The sequence below is a fragment of the Mesocricetus auratus genome, unplaced genomic scaffold (genome assembly GCF_017639785.1).
Source record: "Mesocricetus auratus isolate SY011 unplaced genomic scaffold, BCM_Maur_2.0 Super-Scaffold_100020, whole genome shotgun sequence".
Taxonomy (NCBI): Eukaryota; Metazoa; Chordata; class Mammalia; order Rodentia; family Cricetidae; genus Mesocricetus; species Mesocricetus auratus.
Genome location: NW_024429201.1, coordinates 6,579,486 through 6,599,416, shown reverse-complemented (window position 1 = coordinate 6,599,416; position 19,931 = coordinate 6,579,486). Strand labels below are relative to the sequence as shown.

Sequence of the window (19,931 nt, the reverse complement as noted above, 5' to 3'; positions counted from 1 at the left end):
TCTGGCAGATACATTATCTATGCCCTGTAGCAGAGTGACGGAGCCTCACCTGTGCTTTGTAAACTTAGAGTACTCTACAGTGTGTGTCCGAAGGGCAGGAGGCTCTTCTTCTCTCCACTGACTCCAGTCTTAGAGAATAAATTGTTTTAATTCATCACCCCACATGTCCTCATTATATTCAGATATTAATTTTTAGTAAATTCAAGCATCAGATTATTTATTTGCAGGCACTAGATACGATTGATTTCATGTTGCCTTTCCATTAGGTCCATGAAAGAAGTGTTCAGTCAGATTTCCTGCTTGTTATCCTGAAGGAAATTTTGCAGAAACGTTCTGACCTACACTTGATTCTGATGAGCGCCACTGTGGACAGTGACAAGTTTTCCACATACTTCACACACTGTCCTATTCTCAGAATTTCAGGAAGAAGTTACCCTGTTGAGGTAAGTGTGTGTGTGTGTGTGTGTGTGTGTGTGTGTGTGTGTGTGTGTGTGTGTGTGTGTAAGCAGAAACCATTCATACCAAATTCCCAGAACACTGGCCCTAATGGGGAGGGCTTTGATAGTCAGGGGGCTGGTGCTTGCCTGAGGGTGGGAAGGATGGGAAGGCAGGGTCTAGTGTCCTGATGACAGACTGCAGGAACTGAAGCTTACTTCCACATCAGGTCACGTTTATATTGAAGGTGGCACCTGCCAATAAGTTTGCTGTTTTCAGTCACCCATGGGTCTAGGGTTGTCTGTCTCCTCATCTGACTATTTTCTTTTAAAACCAAAGTTTGTGTCTTTGAGCCTTTAGCAGCAGACCTCATGTGTCTGTTACGTTCTTCAATCCCAGTTACTCTGACAGAAAGATTTCCCTCACATCCTGAGTTAATTTAGTGACGTTTGAAAGACGAGGGCTCTGTGTTTTCTTTAACAGCATTAGCTGAAGTGACTTCCAATTCACATCTGTAAATGCCTTATCTGCAGGTTTTTCATCTTGAAGATATAATAGAAGAAACGGGCTTTGTACTGGAGAAAGACTCAGAATATTGTCAGAAATTTCTGGAGGAGGAAGAAGAAATTACCATTAATGTTACAAGTAAAGCTGGGGGAATAAAGAAGTATCAGGTAAAAAGAAAATACTCAGAAAGATGTAGTAACTCTCTGGAGTACAACCTGCTGTGTGAGTTTAAAGTCATGTGGTTAGCACCGTGAATTGGAGTAACAGTTGTGAGAATGAGTGATTTTTCTCCTCCCCCCCACCCCCACCCCCAAGGTTTCTCTGTGTAACAGCTCTGGCTGTCCTAGAACTTACTCTGTAGACCAGACTGGCCTTGAACTCCCAGAGATCCTCCTACCTCTGCCTCCTGATTGCTGGGATTATAGGCATGCACTACCACTGCCCTGCCGAGAATGAGTGAATTTTAAAGGCTATCTCTTTAATCTTGTTTCAGGCTTTAGTCCTTAATCTGTGATGCTTTAACTGTCTCTTATACGATTTGGGGCCATTAGATATATGTAGAATCAAGGACTGCATAAGTGTGAAGCAACATTCAGAACAGCTTCATAGCAGCGATTCATTACTGAGGAGTACGTCTCTATGATAGTTTTCTGCTGTGACTCTGGAGATGATGCTATCCTAAATCTAGATCTGTGCTATTGGTTTTCTTAGCAGCCTGTGTCTTAGAGGAGCCAACATCAGATCTATAACAAAGTTGTTCAAAGCAAACAGTTTTTGCTAGGGAGTTAGAGGCAATTGTGTGACTGCAGAATTATTGTAGATGTCCCATGACTCCAGCAGTCGTAACAGATCCAGTCTCCACTATATCTGTGCTACTTGATTTGTATTGAGGGCATGAACCCAAACTATTGCAAATACAAACTTGGTCTGTGTTTAAACACATAAGCCAAGAAAGCATAATCTAAGATCTTTCTCTAAAACCCCAAAGATAAAAATAAAAACTGAAGAAAGGCTTAGAAAGGTATTTCAGATGAGACAATGAGCACTTGGTAGCCAAGGTAGAATGTAGAGAGAATGAAAAGGTGTAAACTACCTTTATTAAAGTCATTACAGAGTCTTTGGGCCTGGATACTTTTTAACTGCACAGAAAAATGCAGGTACGGGTGTGGTATGGTTTCTACAATTATTTCTATATGAGCATGGAAAGATAAATAGGTTTTTGCTGTTCAGTTATAGGAATGAAATTTGAATACACTGTCTTCAGTTTCTACTCCTAAGTGGAGCATGGTGATACAGACTTGCAGCCCCAACTACTTGGAATACTGGGCTGTGAGGATCCATCCCTTAAGCCCAGACTAGCTCAGGCAGCATAGCAAACACCTATTTCAAACATAATTAATTAACTGATTAACTCCTGCTATATTTTAACAAAGTAATTATGGCAACAAAAAGAAGAATTTAATTTACATGGTTAAAGATAGCACGCTTTTTCCTTGTTTCTACTATAAAATAGAGTTTGGTTTTGGTTTTGTGGTTTGAATTGCTTGTTTGCAGTTGTGGGAATTGAACCCAGGAGAAGCAAATGCTCTCTCATTTAGTTATGTCTACAGCCCAAAGATACATACTTTGTTTTTTTCAGCTTTCTCTGGTTGGGTTTTCTTTTAGGAATACATCCCAGTTCAGACTGGAGCAAGTACTGAGCTAAATCCATTTTACCTAAAGTACAGTAGCCGAACTCAGCATGCTATTCTCTACATGAACCCTCATAAAATCAACCTGGATCTGATTTTGGAACTTCTTGTATATTTAGGTATTGTTCTATTTGCTTTGATAAAACACTTCTACCAGCTACATTTATTAATATTTATATGCTGTTTCCTGTCTCATTTTGAATTTTTTTTTGTCTTTTTTAAAATTTCAGACAAAAGTCCCCAATTCAGAAATATTGAAGGAGCAGCATTGATATTTTTACCCGGCCTTGCTCATATTCAACAGTTGTATGATCTCCTATCAAATGACAGAAGATTTTATTCTGAGCGGTAACTACAAATCTTCATTATATTCTTTGTAATTTTAAAACAGAAGATCTGATACATTAAAACTCTTGATCAGAAATTTTAGGCTTTTCAACTTCAGTTAAAATTGTCCATGGTAGATGGCTCAGTGGTTAAGAACACTGACTACTCTTCCAGAGGACCCACCTGGCAGCTCACAACTGTCTGTAGCTCCATTTCCAGGGACTGGCACCCTTTTCTGGCCTCCAGAGATACTTCATACACATTTTGCCCAGAGATACAAGCATATAAAACACCCAAACACTTCCTGTTTTGTTTTGTTTTTCAAGATGGGGTTTCACTGTGTAGCGCTGGCTGTCCTGGAACTCACTCTGAATACTAGGCTGGCCTTGTATTCTATAGGTTCACTTAGCTGCTGCCTCCCAAGTGCTGGGATTAAAAGTGTGCACCACCACCATCCAGCTCACATTTTCTTTTTTTAAATCTCTACAATTGTTCATGGAGATTTTGTGTTTGTTAATTTTTATCTAGTAAAAATTTATAGGTACTGTATCTGCATTTTTTTTTTAAATTTTAATCTGAGCCAACAATCCTGTGGTTAATTATAGATAATAACTCCTGACCCAATGAGTTTTCCAAAAGCCACCAAAGTTTTGCAACTTAGCAACCATATCTACTTAAATAGCCATTTATTTGCTCTTTTATAGTTTATTACTCTTATTGTGGTTATCATATTAATATCAGAACTTTAAAAGACATTTAAGCCTCATGTTTCACATATAAACTTACTCATCCTTAATCAAACAATAACAAAATTCAGAATCTGGAACACTTAATGGTCCCAGCAATTCTGAAGAGGGATGCTCAACCTGTTATTTGCTCATATTAAATTTTCCCTCTGGCAGGTATATTGTGGGGTCTTATTATACTGTTCTGTGAAATTCTGTTTATTTAAATTTTTTCATAATAAAATATTGAAGGTTGCTTTCTATATGCAAATAAATTTTATTATTCTTTGCAGTGTCTTCTAAAGAGAAACTCTTGCTAAGAACTATGATTTTAACTTTCAGATATGAAGTTATAGCTCTGCATTCTGTTCTTTCAACTCAAGATCAAGCAGCAGCGTTCAGACTTCCCCCCCCAGGAGTCAGGAAGGTAAATTCAGGACGTGAATATGTATGGTCTGAGACTATTTCAGAAATGAACTAGTGAGTGGCTCAGTGGTTAGGAGCTATGGGCACAGTTTGGCTCTGAGCACCACACTGGCAGCTCATAATGGCCTGTAGCTCCAGTTCCGTCTTTGGCATCTTTACTCACATCCTATGCACACAGACACACAGAAAAGAAGTATCTTTAAAACCTTTTTAAATTCAGACATTTGAGTACTTACATTATGGGCTGATAAGAAACAGACTTTTGAGGAAAGCATAGTTGGAAAATGTGATATGTATATTGCTTTTTTTGTATGATACTTTTTAAAAAGAAAAAAGTCTACTTTTTCCTAAGAAAGCATTATAAACCAGGTGTGATGGCACATGCCTTTAATCGCATCACTCAAAGGCAGAGGCAGGTGGATGTCTGAGTTTGAGGTTAACCTGGTCTACATAGTGAGTTCCAGGACAGCCAGAAGTACGTAGAGAGACTTTGTCTCAAAAAAAAAAAAAAAAAAAAAAAAGGAAGAAAGAGAGCATCATGAAGGAGATTGGCTGTCAACAGCTATTTAAGTCCTGGGAGGATTCTTATTCTCTAGACTGTTGGTTCCTTCAGCCTCAATTATTCATTCATTCATTCCATTCACTAATATACTAGCAATTGAATCCAGAACGGTGCTCATTCCACGCAAGTGTACCATTGAGCTATATCCCAGCCCTAGCTTTTAATTCATGATTGTAGCCCTCAGACCTTAGTTTATGGAATTAATTGGTGCCCTTTGGCCATAGTTCTGAATGAAGAGATTCTTGACAAAGAATTTCTCAGTTTTGAATTTTCTCTCAGAAGAAATTATTAAAAACAACATAGTTACATTGTGAGACAGTTTGGGAAGCAGAGATCTGTCAGAACAAGCCTAACCAATGCACAAGCCCTGGGTCCTGGTCCCGAAACTGACCAGTGCTTAACTTCTCCTTTTTAATTAATGTGGTAGTTTTTTAACTGTCTTGTGAGAACTCCAGAGACCCTGAGACTGCTCTGATCTTTAACGTCTACGTGCCTGTAAGAAAGATCTTGTTTGAAGAGCTCGCCTTAACAAAAAAAATCTTAACACTGCCAAAGTAGAATAATCAAGTAGTTTCCACAGACCTCATTAATCTGGGAGTTGTCAGTTCTGGAAAACACAGTTAAAATAGAGCAGTGCATCTTAGACTTCATCTAGACTTTCCTACAGGTTTTACCTCCAAAGATTCAACAAGAACTTTACAAGTGCACAAGGTTGTACTGTTCAATTGTCACTGCTTAAGAATTTTAAAGCTAGACCTCCTTATTTACAGCTGAGGTAACACTCCACTCTTCTCAGTAATTGTTCTTTTCCTAACAATAGATTGTGAAGGGTTGAATTGAACTGTCTCAATTCTCTGACCTCGCTGCCAGTCTACTGTCAGACTTAAGATGACTGACTAGAATTAGGGGAGTGGTGTTTCTGTAGTAATAGTCATCTGTGCCATGTGCTGGACACATGGGTCAGCAGTTAAGAGCACATACTGATGTTGCAGAGGACCCAGCTTCACTTCCCAGAAGCCACATCAGGTGGCTCATAACCTGGAACTCCAGCTCCAGAGGGGACAGTGTTGGCCTGCCCGGGCACTGGCTCTTATGAAATGTGAACATACTCAAGCACAAACACACATACATATAAATAATTAAAATTGAAATTTCACATTTTTTAATCTAACCTCATTAAGATGAGCTGATGAAACTATAGCAAATTGAAGTTACAGAACAAAACTGTCTAAATATTTGTGACTAAAATTGAAAGTGGCTTTCTTTTGGCCCCTCCCTCCACTGCCCTCTTAAAATTCACCTTTGAAAAGTCATCAGTTCTGTCTAAAGAAAATGTCAGGCTACAGTGGCATGAGTTGTCAAAGTACTTTAACTTCTTGTTTATTTGCAGATTGTTTTAGCAACAAATATTGCAGAGACGGGAATCACTATTCCTGATGTCGTGTTTGTCATTGATACTGGAAGAACAAAAGAAAATAAGTAAGTTTAACTTTCTCACAGTGAAAGTTTTTAATGTTGAGTTTTTTGGAGGAAATTACAGAATCATGTTAGGGGCATCAAGATCCTAATGGTCATAATTCTGCCCACAGTGAAAGCCTTGGTATAGGTGAATTTTAAATATCAGATGCTAAATTTCTGAATTTCATGCCTTGGATTTTTACCAAAAATAACGCCAGTATGCCTCCATTAATGGTGCTATCTGGGCAGAATTTCACAACATAAACTTTTATATGTTTTTTTTTTTTTTTTTGCTTATCAAATAAAGTGCTTAACACAGCATTATCTATGGGGTTGTGATAGAAGCATAGACTTTTGAAAAGTCTGAGTCAAGCAGCCCTCCTAATCATCAGATCTTTGTCTGCTAATGAAGAAGACGACAGTTTCACAATTGGAAATGCTGCATATCACAAGCAGAACATTACAGATGCCTTAATTGACCTTCCACAAAATGCTATTACTGAGTAGTGCATACATTAGTGTGTGCTACATAAACAGTGAAGACCACCTTAGCCAATTGTAGTCTATATACAGTCCCCAATATCAGAAAACCACAGAAGTATTTGAAAAAGATGGCAATGTGATAGAAAATCAATTCTAAAAGAAACCATGTATCTTTGAAGGAAATATTATCTTGGGATCAGTGCTTTTAAAGGTGTTGGCATTGCACCACCTGTGTTGTATGATTAGTAGGTATTAACTAAAATGAATAGGACCCTTGGTCAGATTAGTATGAGGAAAGATGAGTTATACAAATCATTTTCTTTTGTAGCAAAGGTTTCCATTTGGCAGTATGGATAAACACTTGGCTAAAATATTTAATCAGGAAATATGGCTTAAGAAATGTTTGTCAGCCACACATGGTGGTATGCACCTCCTCTCTGGAGGAAGAGGCAGGTGGATTTCTTTGAGTTCAGGGCCAGCCTGGTCTACATAGTGAGCTTACAGGCCAGCGAGAGCTACACAGAGAGATCCCGTGTCAAGCCCCTGCCCTGTAATAAAGAAATGTTTGTTCACAATGAGTTCAATGATGTTTCCAACTTTTTCTGGTTTTGCTGACTCAGTTATCCACGTACTGTCTCCTCAAACGTGTTCTTAGGTACCATGAAAGCAGTCAGATGAGTTCCTTGGTGGAGACCTTTGTCAGTAAAGCTAGCGCCCTGCAACGACAGGGGAGAGCTGGGCGGGTCCGAGACGGCTTCTGTTTTCGGCTGTACACGAGAGAAAGGTAGGCACAGCGCTGGCCATTCTCTGCACGCATATCAGTCCTGGGTGGCCTTATTCATGATATATTCCTTTTCTCAGATTTGAAGGCTTTCTGGACTATTCTGTACCTGAAATCTTGCGTGTGCCTCTGGAGGAACTATGTCTTCACATTATGGTAATCCCAAAGGACCGCACATGAGGTTTTTGTTCCTCACTCTTTATTAGGGAAAATTAAATGTTTTTAACATGCATTTGCTTTACATTTTCTTGTATGCTGTGCTTAATATCTGCACTGTGCTTTGATTTTGATGTGGTCTATATGGCAGTTGTTCTCAACCTGTGGGTCATGCCCCCACTGGGGTCACCTAAGACCATCACAAAACACAGATGTTTATGTTATGATTCATAATAGTAGCAAAATTACAGTTATGAAGTAGCAATGAATATAATTTATATATTATATATATGAGGAACTGTATTAAAGGGTCACAGCATTAGGAAGGTTGAGACTACTGCTATAGGTATAGGTAATTCAAACAGTCTCACAATGTAGAGCAGCAGTGTTGTTGGGGCAGTATTGCCTGCCAGGGCACTTAGGGCATTGTCTCAAGGCATTTTTGAGTATCCTAACTGAGCAGGGCCTGAATGCTAGTATGTAGTATGTAGAGAAACAACAGATGTTGCCGAACATCTGGCTGTGCCTAGGATAGTTCCCCAAAACAAAGATTCACCTAACCTAAATTATCAGGCTACAAATGACTTCCTAGACTGAAAGTTATCTTGGCTCTTAGATTTTGAACAATAAAAAGCAGTACTGAAAAAAACTAAACTATATAAACTAGAAGATTCCACCCTGGCGCTCACCTCCTAGGATGGCCTTACCATTTACCGCCTTTGCTCAAGGTCTTGGTGAATTTGGCCTTTGGTTCCAGTGGTACCCCTGGTAGTACTGATTCCTTCTGATGTCTTCCATGCTGCAGAAATGTGATCTTGGCTCTCCTGAAGACTTTCTCTCCAAAGCCTTAGATCCTCCTCAGCTTCAAGTAATCAGCAATGCAATGAACTTACTCCGGAAAATTGGAGCCTGTGAACCGAATGAGCCCAAACTGACTCCACTGGGCCAGCACCTTGCTGCTTTGCCTGTCAACGTCAAGATTGGCAAGATGCTCATTTTTGGAGCCATATTTGGCTGTCTTGACCCAGTGGTGAGTAAAATACTGCCATTACTTCACTTTACCACCATTTGGTTGGGAAATCATTAAGGGTTGGAAACAAGCTTAAATGATAATTTCTTTTTTGTTTGTTTTTCAAGACAAGGTTTTTCTGTGTAAGCTTGGCTATCCTGGAACTCACTCTGTAGACCAGACTGGCCTCAAACTTAGAGATCCACCTGTCTCTGCCTCTTGAGTGCTGAAGTTTAGACCACCACTGCCCGGCTTGAACTTTAATTTCTTTTTTTTTTCTTAATTTATTTAATTTTTATTTTATGTGTATTGGAGTTTTGTCTGTGCGAGGGTGTTGGATCTCCTGTAGTTACAAATAGTTGTGAGCTGCCATGTGGGTGCTGGTAATTGAACAGGGTCCTCTGGAAGAGCAGCCAGTGCTCTTAACCACTGAGCCATCGCTCCAGCCCCTTAAACTTTAATTTCTTAGTAAAACACAATGGTTATGCTATCATTAAAACATAGGTGCCTGAATATCTAATGAGAATTTTTACATGTATTTAACTGTTTGTAATTTGTTTTGTTTAACTTTAAAATCTATTTCTCCATATACTTACATTTAGAAAAATACTTAGTGTTAGTGGGTCATGTCTTTAATCCCAGCACTCAGGAGGCAGAGGCAGGCAGATCTCTATGAGTTTGAGGCCAGTTGACACCATTGACTTTAATAGAATGGAAAACTTCCTTTATCTGAATTCTCTTCCTAAGCCAGTAATTCTCACAGTTTGTTTTCTCAATTTACTTCCAAAATAAGCTCTGTCCATCTATCTGACTCTCTAGGCATGTGGTCTTGCAGTGTCTTCTTTATCAAGTGGTGACAGATCAAGGCTATTCCAGACAGAAAGTGGGGTTTCTTACTCTTGCCTCTTTTTCTCTAGTGTGAGAAGTGAATGTGGGGCTGGGGTGTGGCTCAGAGACACAGAGCTTGCCAAGCATTCGTGACACAGTGGGTTCAGTCCCCGCTGCAGTAATAACAAAACAGGAGCTGAGGGCTCTTGGGAGGGAGTTGGGGTGGTTTCTAGAACTTGCTAAATTCAAAAAGCACCATTTGCTATTATAGTTTGTCTGAGAACTTGCAACAAGTAGATGGTTGTATATTCCCCCTCTTATGTTTTTAAAAATAATGTGAGGATTGATCCCAGAGCCTCATGCTTATTAGGTAAGCACTGAGCCATAACACAAGCCAAAAACTTGGTGGTAGTGGTGGTTCATTTATAACCAAGAATAATTTATTTCTCACATTATGGCAGCTGAGAAATCTAACATGTAGGTACCACAGAATCAGCATTTGAAGGCCCTCCTCAACCACAAAAAGCATTGTAGCCAAAGAAAACTGGCAGTCTAGAAGTCTAAGCACCAAGCTATAGTTTTGAGATTGCCTATAACTAAATAGCAGACTATGATCATTTGGACACATTTTCAGTTCTTCCTTCTGCTTCTGGTACTGTACTTCCTTAAATCACAAAGTTGTTCTAAAGATAAAGAAATCAGTTTTCTGATTTCTATGAAAGGAACTAAGCTAAAGTTATGAAATTTTAAGTTAGCAATGTTAAGTGCATTGAAAATAAGAAATGGATAACTTGATTGTGACTGTTTTATGATTTATTTTTTAACGACCTCTTTAGTGATAAATTATATTTATGGGCAGGCAACACTAGCGGCAGTTATGACGGAGAAGTCTCCTTTTATCACACCAATTGGTCGGAAAGATGAAGCAGACCTTGCCAAGTCATCTTTGGCCGTAGCCGATTCAGACCACCTCACGATCTACACCGCGTATCTAGGGTAAAGAAATAACCTGGTCGCTGTCAATAAGCCAGAGGTTGGAGATGGTCTACCTTTTTAAAATGTATCTTTGTTGTTAAAACTATGCTTTCAACAGTTAAATTTGTTCTTCGTGGTTTTAATCTGTCAAGATAGAATTATATTGGAGACTCAATTAAGAACAAGACTCTTTGCCAGAGGTGGTAGTGCACTCGGGAGGCTGAGGCAGGCAGATCTCTAAGTTTACAGATTGACAGATTGAGTTCCAGGACACCCAAAGAAACCCTGTCTCAAAAAACCAAAAAAAAAAAAAAAAGAAGAAGAAGAAGAAAATAACAACATAGGTTTTGTTTTTGTGTATGTGTATTTCTCAAATTTGAGTCAATTTAATAATTTCTGTTATACTTAAATTGCTGCAATTGAAAATTGCATATAAATGTAGCTGCTACAGTAAACAAGATCATAACAGATCATAATTTTATTAAACCTTACTGTAGCCTGAAAAAGAGCTTGGAAGGAGTTGTGGTGGACTTTATCTATTGACACATTTATCTAGGTGGAAGAAAGCAAAGCAAGAAGGAGGCTACCGTTCTGAAATCACGTATTGCCAGAGAAACTTTCTCAATAGAACGTCACTGTTGACACTAGAGGTAATTCTTACTACTGCTCTTAGCAATCATAATGTATTCAGGAAATAGTTTTTATAAGGAGACAGCATGCTTTCTTAGAAATAACACTAACTTGGGAATAGTTAACTTTTTAGTTTTTTCGGTCTTTTTTTTTTTAATGTCTCAAAGTGTATTATCTACAATTCTTTCCAACTCTGGTACTCAATTATTATCTTGCTTAATCATGGAAAAATTCAGAATATAAAAAAGTAAATGAAGCCAGGCAGTGGTGACTCACACCTTTAATCTCAGCACTTGGGAGGCAGAGGCAGGTGGATCTCTCTTGAGTTCAAGGCCAGCGTGGTCTACAAAGTGAGTTCCAGGACAGCCTCCAAAACAATACAGAGAAACCCTGTCTTGGAAAAAAAAAAAGTAAATGAAGTACTATCATGAGCTCCAGCTCCATTTCTCCCATTTCTCCTACATCCATTAATTAGCAGCATGTGGTTAGTATTGTTTTATTTATATCCCCCTTACTTTACTGCCTGCCCTGTAGACTGTTTTTTTTTAAGTAAATACAAATTCTAAATTATTATGTAGCTCTAAAGTATAGGACTCATTTTTTTATTTTACATCACACCTTTGAAACAAACACATTGCAGCATTTAAATACCCCTAGTCATCTCCTGATTTTGTCATAGCTAGTTCCAATCCTCATCCACATAAAATTTACTCATACATTTGGTTGATATGTCCCCTAAGTCTCTTAACCTATAATCAACATTTTTTCCTATTTGTGGTTTTTGCTTTTTTGTTTTGTTTTGTTTGTTTTGTTTTGTTTGTTTTGTTTTGTTTTTCCCTAAGAAATCAGACTGTTCTGTAGGGATTCCTGAACTCTGGAAGTAACCACTTCTGAGCTGGCTGAGATTTAGTATGTGGACTTCCCAGATAGGTGGCCATTTTTCAAATTAACTCCTTTCTTCTTTTCCCCTTTTAAATGTCTCCAACCTCCAAATGGCCTCCCACACCCTTCCTTCTCCCAGCCTTGTCTTCCCACCCTGAGCTCCAGGGATTGGATCTCTCCAGCTCTGTGGTTATGGCAGCTGTCTTTCCTCCCCTGGAGGCAGACTAAGCTCTAGGACAAGCCTGAAGGCTAGCCCAGAGTAAATGCCTCCTGTGGTTCCTGCAATGCAGCCTGCACTTAGGAAAGCCCTGCCCTTACCCTCTCTCTCTGCTGATTTGCACTTCTAGGGGCAAAGTATTTTAAGCTGCAGTTTTAGTAAGGGATAAAGTTGTCATCAGTAAACATTTGTCTGAATTCTTTAGGAAGAAATTTCTAGAGACAAGTAAAGAAGGTGCCTGTCAGGATTCCCCTGTAATTCTTCCTAGTGTTATCCCCACTGACTGAAAACAAATCAAAATAAATTGTTAAAGGAGGGGTATATTTAAGTCAGTGTAAGTAAAAATATAGTCAGACCCATGTTGCTCCCAGAGACTTATATTTTATGACATTAAAGCCCATCAAAGACCAGCTAATTTCTAACCCTTCACCTCCCAGAGTCTTTGCTCCTCACTCAAGCTTTTGGCTGTAGTCAACTAAACGCTATTTTGGCATCCTGTTTTTGTAGGAAACAGTATTATACATTTCAAAGTTGTTTGGTAATTTCCTACTTTAATCAATTATAATTATGTCTTATTTTAACATTAAATCTAGGATGTGAAGCAGGAACTAATGAAGTTGGTTAAGGCAGCAGGATTTTCATCTTCTACAACATCTCCCAGCTGGGAGGGAAAGAAAGCCTCACAGACACTCTCTTTTCAAGATATTGCCCTTCTTAAAGCTGTACTGACTGCTGGCCTGTATGACAGCGTGGGGAAGATAATGTACACGAAGTCGGTGGATGTCACAGAAAAGCTGGCTTGCATGGTGGAGACAGCCCAAGGCAGAGCCCAAGTCCACCCGTCCTCAGTAAACCGAGACTTACAGACTTACGGGTGGCTCTTGTACCAGGAGAAGGTAAGCACCTCCTTCTCAGATACCTGTGTAAAGAAAGCTCTAGAGCATCCTCACAAGTCCACGTCCTAGTGGTTTGTTTTTCTTCTCTAATAGAGCTATTATTTTGTTCACATTTGAAATCCAGATGCAGTTAGCAAGAAAAACCAAACCAAATAAATAAATAACCCAAGATATTTCTCTCTCAGCAAATAAGAGAAAGATAATAAGATTTCTCCCCTGGCTGTCGCCCTTTCTTCTTGGAATACAGACAGTTATAGCAAGTGGACATCGGTTAATAATCTGTCTGTTCCCAGAGTGTTTTAGTAAAAGTGGTTTTCTCAAAAAGGAAAAGAGGATGTGTGCTCCCTTTATAAATAGGAGGATGACAGGTAGAGGAATATGGTTATGTAAATGTACATAATTTTTCTACTGAATTTGTAAAGAAAATACATACATGAAAAATAGCTAGATGAATTCTTATACCTTTAGACTATGAAGTGTTCCCCTTTGTTTTGTAGGTGAGGTATGCCAGAGTCTATCTGAGGGAAACTACCCTCATAACCCCTTTTCCAGTCTTGCTTTTTGGAGGCGACATAGAAGTCCAACATCGAGAACGGCTTCTCTCTGTGGATGGCTGGATCTATTTTCAGGTATTCTGTCTAGATAACTTTACTGAGTACATAAAAACATTCCAATTATAGTATCATTGACCTAGATTTAAATTTTATTGAAATTTGCATATTTTCCTTGTGGCTTATAGTAGAAAACTCCATCTTATCTTAAATATATAGTTTTAAATCTGTTAGCTCTGAGCATATTTATTGATAATCCTTATAATTGCCTCATGCAAAGTATATTGACACCAATTTTATATGAATTGTCCCAAAAGATAGCTTCATTTTGAGACAATAAAGGTATAGAAGGAAATTAACTTTCCTTGAGTCCATGGGTTGGTTGTTAGTTCATTCCCCAAACTCAGGCTTATTCCACTACATTTTTTTGGCCCTTCCATATAAAAACCAAACAGATTCACAATTTTAAATATGTGGAAAATTCTTCTCTGGATAAAGTAAGCCAATCTATGCCTATTTGTGGAGGTAAGCATTTATTTTCCTTCTATAGTCCCATCAACATTGTCAGGTATAAAGTAACTCTCACACATCCTGTTAATTATAGCTGTGTGTCTAGAGCCAAAGGACTGAATTGGTTCATGCACAGAAATTGGAGTGGTAGAGATGCTCTAAAAATTAGTTATAGTAATACTGGTAAAAACTCTACAAATTTACCAAAAATCATTGAAATTAAGCACTTAAGATAAGCACATTTTATGATTTATAAATTATACCTTAATAAAACTGTTATAAATGGGGATGGAGAGATGGCTCAGAGATTAAGAGTACGGACTGCTCTTCCAAAGGTCCTGAGTTCAGTTCCCAGCAACCACATGGTGGCTTACAACTATCTGTAATGAGGTCTGGTGCCTTCTTCGGCCAGCAGGCATACATGCAGACAGAACACTGTATACATAATAAATAAATAAATAAATCTTTTTTAAAAAAACTGTTATAAATGTTTCCTCCCAGCAGGTGTGGTAGCTCACACCTTTTTTCCCAGCACTCAAGAGACAGAGAGGCAGAGGCAGAAAGATCTGAGTTCAAGACCAGCCTGGTCTACATAGTGAACTCCTGGCCATCCAGGGCTACATAGTGAGTCCCTGTTTCAAACTATTCTCTACTTCCCCCATCCCCCAAAAAGAAAGTTTCCCCCAAACATTTTAGTCTTTGAGTCTTACATAAAAAGAAACAATTTGTGGAATAAGTTGCTTTATTATGCCAGGAGCTACCACACTCTAGACAAGCAAGAGGCCTGTGCAGCTGAGCTCCCAGAGTAGCTTGGTAATTTGAGCATGCTTTCCCCATTGTGTTTTATGGTAAATCCTGGTGTCCTGAGTTGATTGAATTATAGGGTACATATGCTTAGATTGATTTACTTAAACACATGTCAATGCCCCTGATTAACTTTGTCAAACGTGACGTCTTTCAACAGGCCCCAGTAAAGATAGCTGTTATTTTTAAGCAGCTAAGAGTTCTCATTGATTCTGTTTTAAGAAAAAAACTTGAAAATCCAAAGATGTCCCTTGAAAGTAAGTGTTTTATTGTGATACAGGTAAAAGAAGGTATATATTTGTACATAATGTACATTTAGAAGATAATATATTTGTGTTTAGACATGTGATAGATAATAAATACATAATGTAGTTTTGAAACTTTTTAAAAATCTGAGATTAATTCTAGATATTGTGATTTAACACTGGAATACCCACCGTATAACATACTGACGCCAAATTTTGATGTAATTATTAATAAAATCTACTTATGCTAAATTCTGTTCAACTCAGGCAGCTTATTCTCTTGAAATCTTTACTCCTGGCCTTCCTAACTTTACTTCTAAACTGTCCATTTCACAGAGAAAAACAAATCTTGCTACTTATTGGCTTATAACTGCTATCCCTGCCATGCCTTTCTCACACGTACACAGTTAGGAGTCGGTGTAAGTAACCTTTAACAGAGGCCTGAAATAAACACTTGGTTTGTAGGTGGTGTACTACAGTGCTCCCTAACTTGATAAACCTCACTGCCCTCCTAACCCTAAAATTAATACAAGGCTCAGTGCCCTGCCCCAGGCATACTCACTTCTCTGCAGAGACTTGTGATGTGTTTTCTTTCTGTCCACACTTCCCCTCCCCTACCATTGGCCTTTTTAAATGCAACTAATTACTGTAGTAAACCCCTGGACCCCTAGGATGTCCCAGATTTAGGATTTAGTTGGTGGAATCCTCAGGCTTTGATTTAACAGCTGTGGTTTCCGTAAGCCAGCGGTCCTCTCTTGGTTAGAGTTGAGCTGGAGAACTGTATTTCTAGTTCATGCTCTAGTCTTCCCCGGGCATGGCATCATAAGCACTGACGTTTGGCTTTTCTTCTTTAATAATGTTAAGAAATATCTGTGTGTTTGGTGCTTGTTGGGAAGGAGAGTGACACATTAGTGATTTTTCCTTGTGGCTTCATTATGAAGAAATGCTGTGACAGCAACTCACACTCTTGAAGAAGTGTCTGAAGTTACCCTCATGCTTTCTTGTTCTCTCTACTCTCCTTTTAGGGTAAGCATTGTCCACTCACAGCAAGGAGCCTCCTCTTCCCCCTCCCACTTCTACTTCCTCCTTTCTTTCTTTAATACCATTCCCTGAGCACCTGAGAAGCAGGCCGAAGCCCGGGTCAAAAGTCTTAAGACTCTGACCAGGAACCATAGGACTTACTATAAATAGGATGTCAGTCTTGCAGCCCTACAACAACAGCTTTCTGACAGTGGCTATGAGATTCACAGGAAGTCAAGATCCAGAGCTGTTAATGCGCCCACCTTAGCAAATAATGTCACCTCTCTGTCAGTAGATAAGCTTGTCACTTCCCCCATTGACACCTCTCTGGGAGCACTTCCCTTTTAGGATTTGTGTTTCCTTGGTCCAAGCCTGGAGAGATTAAAATCATTGCCACCTTTGACTGTTGGTTAAAAACCTGTTACACTGCAAAACAGGGAGAATCAATGAAGTCTTCAGTGTATTTCAGCTCAGTGGGAAAAAATGAGGAGTTTCTTGAAGGAATTTCTGAAGACCTAATAGGTTATAGAAATAACAGGTTGGGCTTAGTGGTATATATCTGTAATCCCAGCACTGGGGATGTTGACACAGAGGGATCATGAGTTCCAGCCCAGTACGGGCTACAACATAGCAAGGCCTTGTCTCAAAAAGAAAAACTTTAGGCCAGGCGGTGGTGGTGCATGCCTTTAATCCCAGCACTCGGGAGGCAGAGGCAGGTAAATCTCTGTGAGTTTGAGACCAAGCCTGGTCTACAAGAACTAGTTCAGGACAGCCTCCAAAGCCACAGAGAAACCCTGTCTCGAAAAACCAAAAAAAAAAAAAAAGAAAGAAAGAAAGAAAGAAGCAGGGCGGGAGGAGAGAGAGAGAGAGAGCTCATTATTTTGGGCCTTTGCCTATAAGTACTCAAATATTAACTTCTTTTTACAAAACGTTAACTTTTTGAAGTAGGCAAAGACAACTTTAATAATTAATATCATTTACATAACCCTTGTAGGACAATAGATTGGACTTTTTGTACATCTCTGGTATCATAGTATACATTACTGGTGTTGGTTTACGATCTAATTTAAGAAAGTCTTGTCATGAAGTACACCTTTTGTTTACACATGTGCATGTAATTAGAAAATTAGCCAGTGTTACCTTTTTTCATAGGTGTTTTGACTTATTTTTCTATTCCCTCAGATGACAAGATTCTACAAATCATTACGGAATTGATAAAGACAGAGAATAATTGATGCAGAAATCCATGGTTAACTGCTTTTAAAGTTAAGATAAAGATACAGTCCTGAAATTATGTGAGGATCAACCATCCCATTAAATATTTTGTTACCTAAAATATTGGAACTAGCCATTAGCCTGAAGATGGCGGGGGAAAAAGCACATACTTTCAACATGAACTTTTCTAGTTCCTTTGTAATGATGATGAGGCTTGGTGTATTTGCCATGGCATTTACAATAAATTCTTTGGTATCATTCTTGTGTTGTGCATCTTTGTGTCACAAGGCCAACGCCAGTGTCTGTTACCTGAAGCTTAACTGCTTTGATTCACTGTGTAATCATTTTATCCTTGACATTTGGAGAATAAATTTAGTTTTGTCCTACTTCTTAGTTAAGGCTTCTGTTGCTATGAGAAAACACCATAACCAAAAGCAACTTGTGTGAAAGGTTGAGGCATTACTCTGGCCTGCCCTGTTACCTGGCAGGATGCACCAGGCAGCACTCTGGCCAGCCCAGAGTTCTGTGAGATCCACGAAGGTGCAAAGGACCCCTTTAAAGGACTGACCCCTGCCCTCTTATGCTCTCTTTTACTCTTCTTTTACTCGTCTTACTCTCATCTTTCCCCCTCCCTCCCTCCCTCCCTCCCTCTCTCTCTCTCTCTCTCTCTCTCTCTCTCTCTCTCTCTCTCTCTCTCTCTCTCTCTCTCTCTCTCTCTCTCTCTCTCTCTCAGCTCTGCACGGGTTGGTTACCTCTCACCCCCCTTTCCTTCCCCGACCACCAATAAAACTCCACATGGGGGGCTGGATAGATGGCTCAGAGGTTAAGAGCACTGACTGCTCTTCCAAAGGTCCTGAGTTCAATTCCCAGCAACCATATGGTGGCTCACAACCATCTATAATGAGACCTGGTGCCCTCTTTTGTCCTGCAGACATAAATGCAGGCAGAATATGTTAAATAAATAAATAAATCTTTAAAAAAAAAACTCCACGTGGGATCGTTGAGTCACGGTTAGTGTCTCGGTATTGTGGCTTACACTTCCACAGGACAGTCACAGAGGGAAGTCAGGGCAGGGATCTGAAGGCAGAAGCCATGGAAGGGTGCTCTTTACTGACTTGCTCCTCATGGCTTACTCAGCCTGCTGTCTTATAGCACCCAGGAGCACCTGGCCAGGGATGGCATCACCCACAACATGCTTTGCCCTTCCACGTTAATCACTAATTAAATGCTCCACAGGCTTCTCTATAGGCCAATCTTATAGAAACATCCCTTTTCACAGATAATTCTATTTTGTGTCAAGTTGACAAAAAAGGGAGGGAGGGGAATATCCTGAGAAGAAGGTAATCTCCATAACAAATTATTCAATTTCATGGAAAAGAAGACTTCAGACTAGGCACACTTAGGAGGCAGAGGCCTGCAGACCTCTGTGAGCTCCAAAGCCAGCCTACACAGTGAGTTCTACAACAGCCAGGGAGACCCTGTCTTGAAAGACAACGACAACAAAAGAAAACTTCAGGAGTCATTTAACACTTGATACCCAAAATAGCAAACTAGGCAAGCACTGGTTGTAAATGTCACCAACTTGAGTAATGTTCAGAAAACTTGAGGACGTGGTGCTGGTGGGTAGGTTGGAATGACTAACCCTGCTCTCTCCCTTAAGCTGGCTACTCTGCTCATTCTCCTCATCCCACATTTGAATATTTTTGTTTTAAATGTGTGTGTTGGTGACAGGGCACATGCACTTGCCACAGTGTAATGGAGGTCAAAAGAGCTTGTGGAATTTGGTTCTCTCCTTCAATAAGCCACTGAATGTTGTGAGTGTACACATGTGAGCCGGTAGTCTTGAGGCAAGAGTGTGAGCTGTTATCCTCGAAATGGCAGTGTGCATTGATGTGTGAACGGGTAGCCTTGAGGCAGTTTTGGTGTTTTGCTCTCACTTAATGCTATTTTCATTATTTAGAGGGATTTTTCTCATTTCCCAACAACAAATTAATAAATTTCAAGTTCATTTATTTTTAGCTTAAATTAGAAACCTTATAGGTGTATAATGACAGTAGGGCAAAGAGTCGAATGTGACTGTGGTTTAGAGTCTCTAATCCAACTCTAAGCATAAAGAACTAGGCAACTCTGGACACATGGAAGCAAAGGAACCCTAGTCCTCCATGTAGAGCTAGTGTTGATCTTCAGTTTGCATGTGCTGGCCAGTGCCCCAAATGTTTACCTGGATTCATTTGCATATCACAACAACCTATGAAGTAGGTAGGTGTTGATGATTCCAATTTTAAATGAGAAAAAGGCAGCTCAGAAACAAAACTCAGCAGAGAACACACTAATAATAAGTGGCAGCAATATGGCTCCAAATATGAAATCTCAGTAATGTAGTCATTATCTCTCTGATAAGTGAGCAGTGTCTCACATTTGAAATAGGGTTGTCACATTAGTCTTCACTCCAGATGATAAATATGTAGAAAGGAGGTGGTCACCAAAGGGGGTGGAAACCACTGAGGTGAGAATGTTGTAGGACTCCATGCTGTTCTTTTTTACACTTAATTATCTTGTGTGTGGTAGGGATGCACTCCATGCTGTTCTTGTGAAAAT

At 39.4% G+C, this 19,931-nt stretch overlaps 1 protein-coding gene across 1 annotated transcript in view; it reads left to right on the top strand.

Annotated features, from left to right (window-relative positions):
- Positions 1–17,591, top strand: part of Dhx29 (DExH-box helicase 29) — a 44,004-nt gene extending 26,413 nt beyond the window's left edge. The window contains exons 13-27 of the mRNA XM_005065532.4: positions 267–443; positions 969–1,109; positions 2,608–2,752; positions 2,864–2,981; positions 4,028–4,112; positions 6,064–6,152; positions 7,270–7,398; positions 7,476–7,551; positions 8,357–8,581; positions 10,248–10,384; positions 10,920–11,013; positions 12,686–12,988; positions 13,486–13,617; positions 15,014–15,110; positions 17,301–17,591. Coding sequence (XP_005065589.1) covers positions 267–443; positions 969–1,109; positions 2,608–2,752; positions 2,864–2,981; positions 4,028–4,112; positions 6,064–6,152; positions 7,270–7,398; positions 7,476–7,551; positions 8,357–8,581; positions 10,248–10,384; positions 10,920–11,013; positions 12,686–12,988; positions 13,486–13,617; positions 15,014–15,110; positions 17,301–17,353 — 2,001 coding nt within the window. The 3' untranslated portion in view covers positions 17,354–17,591. The remainder of the gene's footprint in view (positions 1–266; positions 444–968; positions 1,110–2,607; positions 2,753–2,863; positions 2,982–4,027; positions 4,113–6,063; positions 6,153–7,269; positions 7,399–7,475; positions 7,552–8,356; positions 8,582–10,247; positions 10,385–10,919; positions 11,014–12,685; positions 12,989–13,485; positions 13,618–15,013; positions 15,111–17,300) is intronic.
- Positions 17,592–19,931: the final 2,340 nt, after the last annotated feature.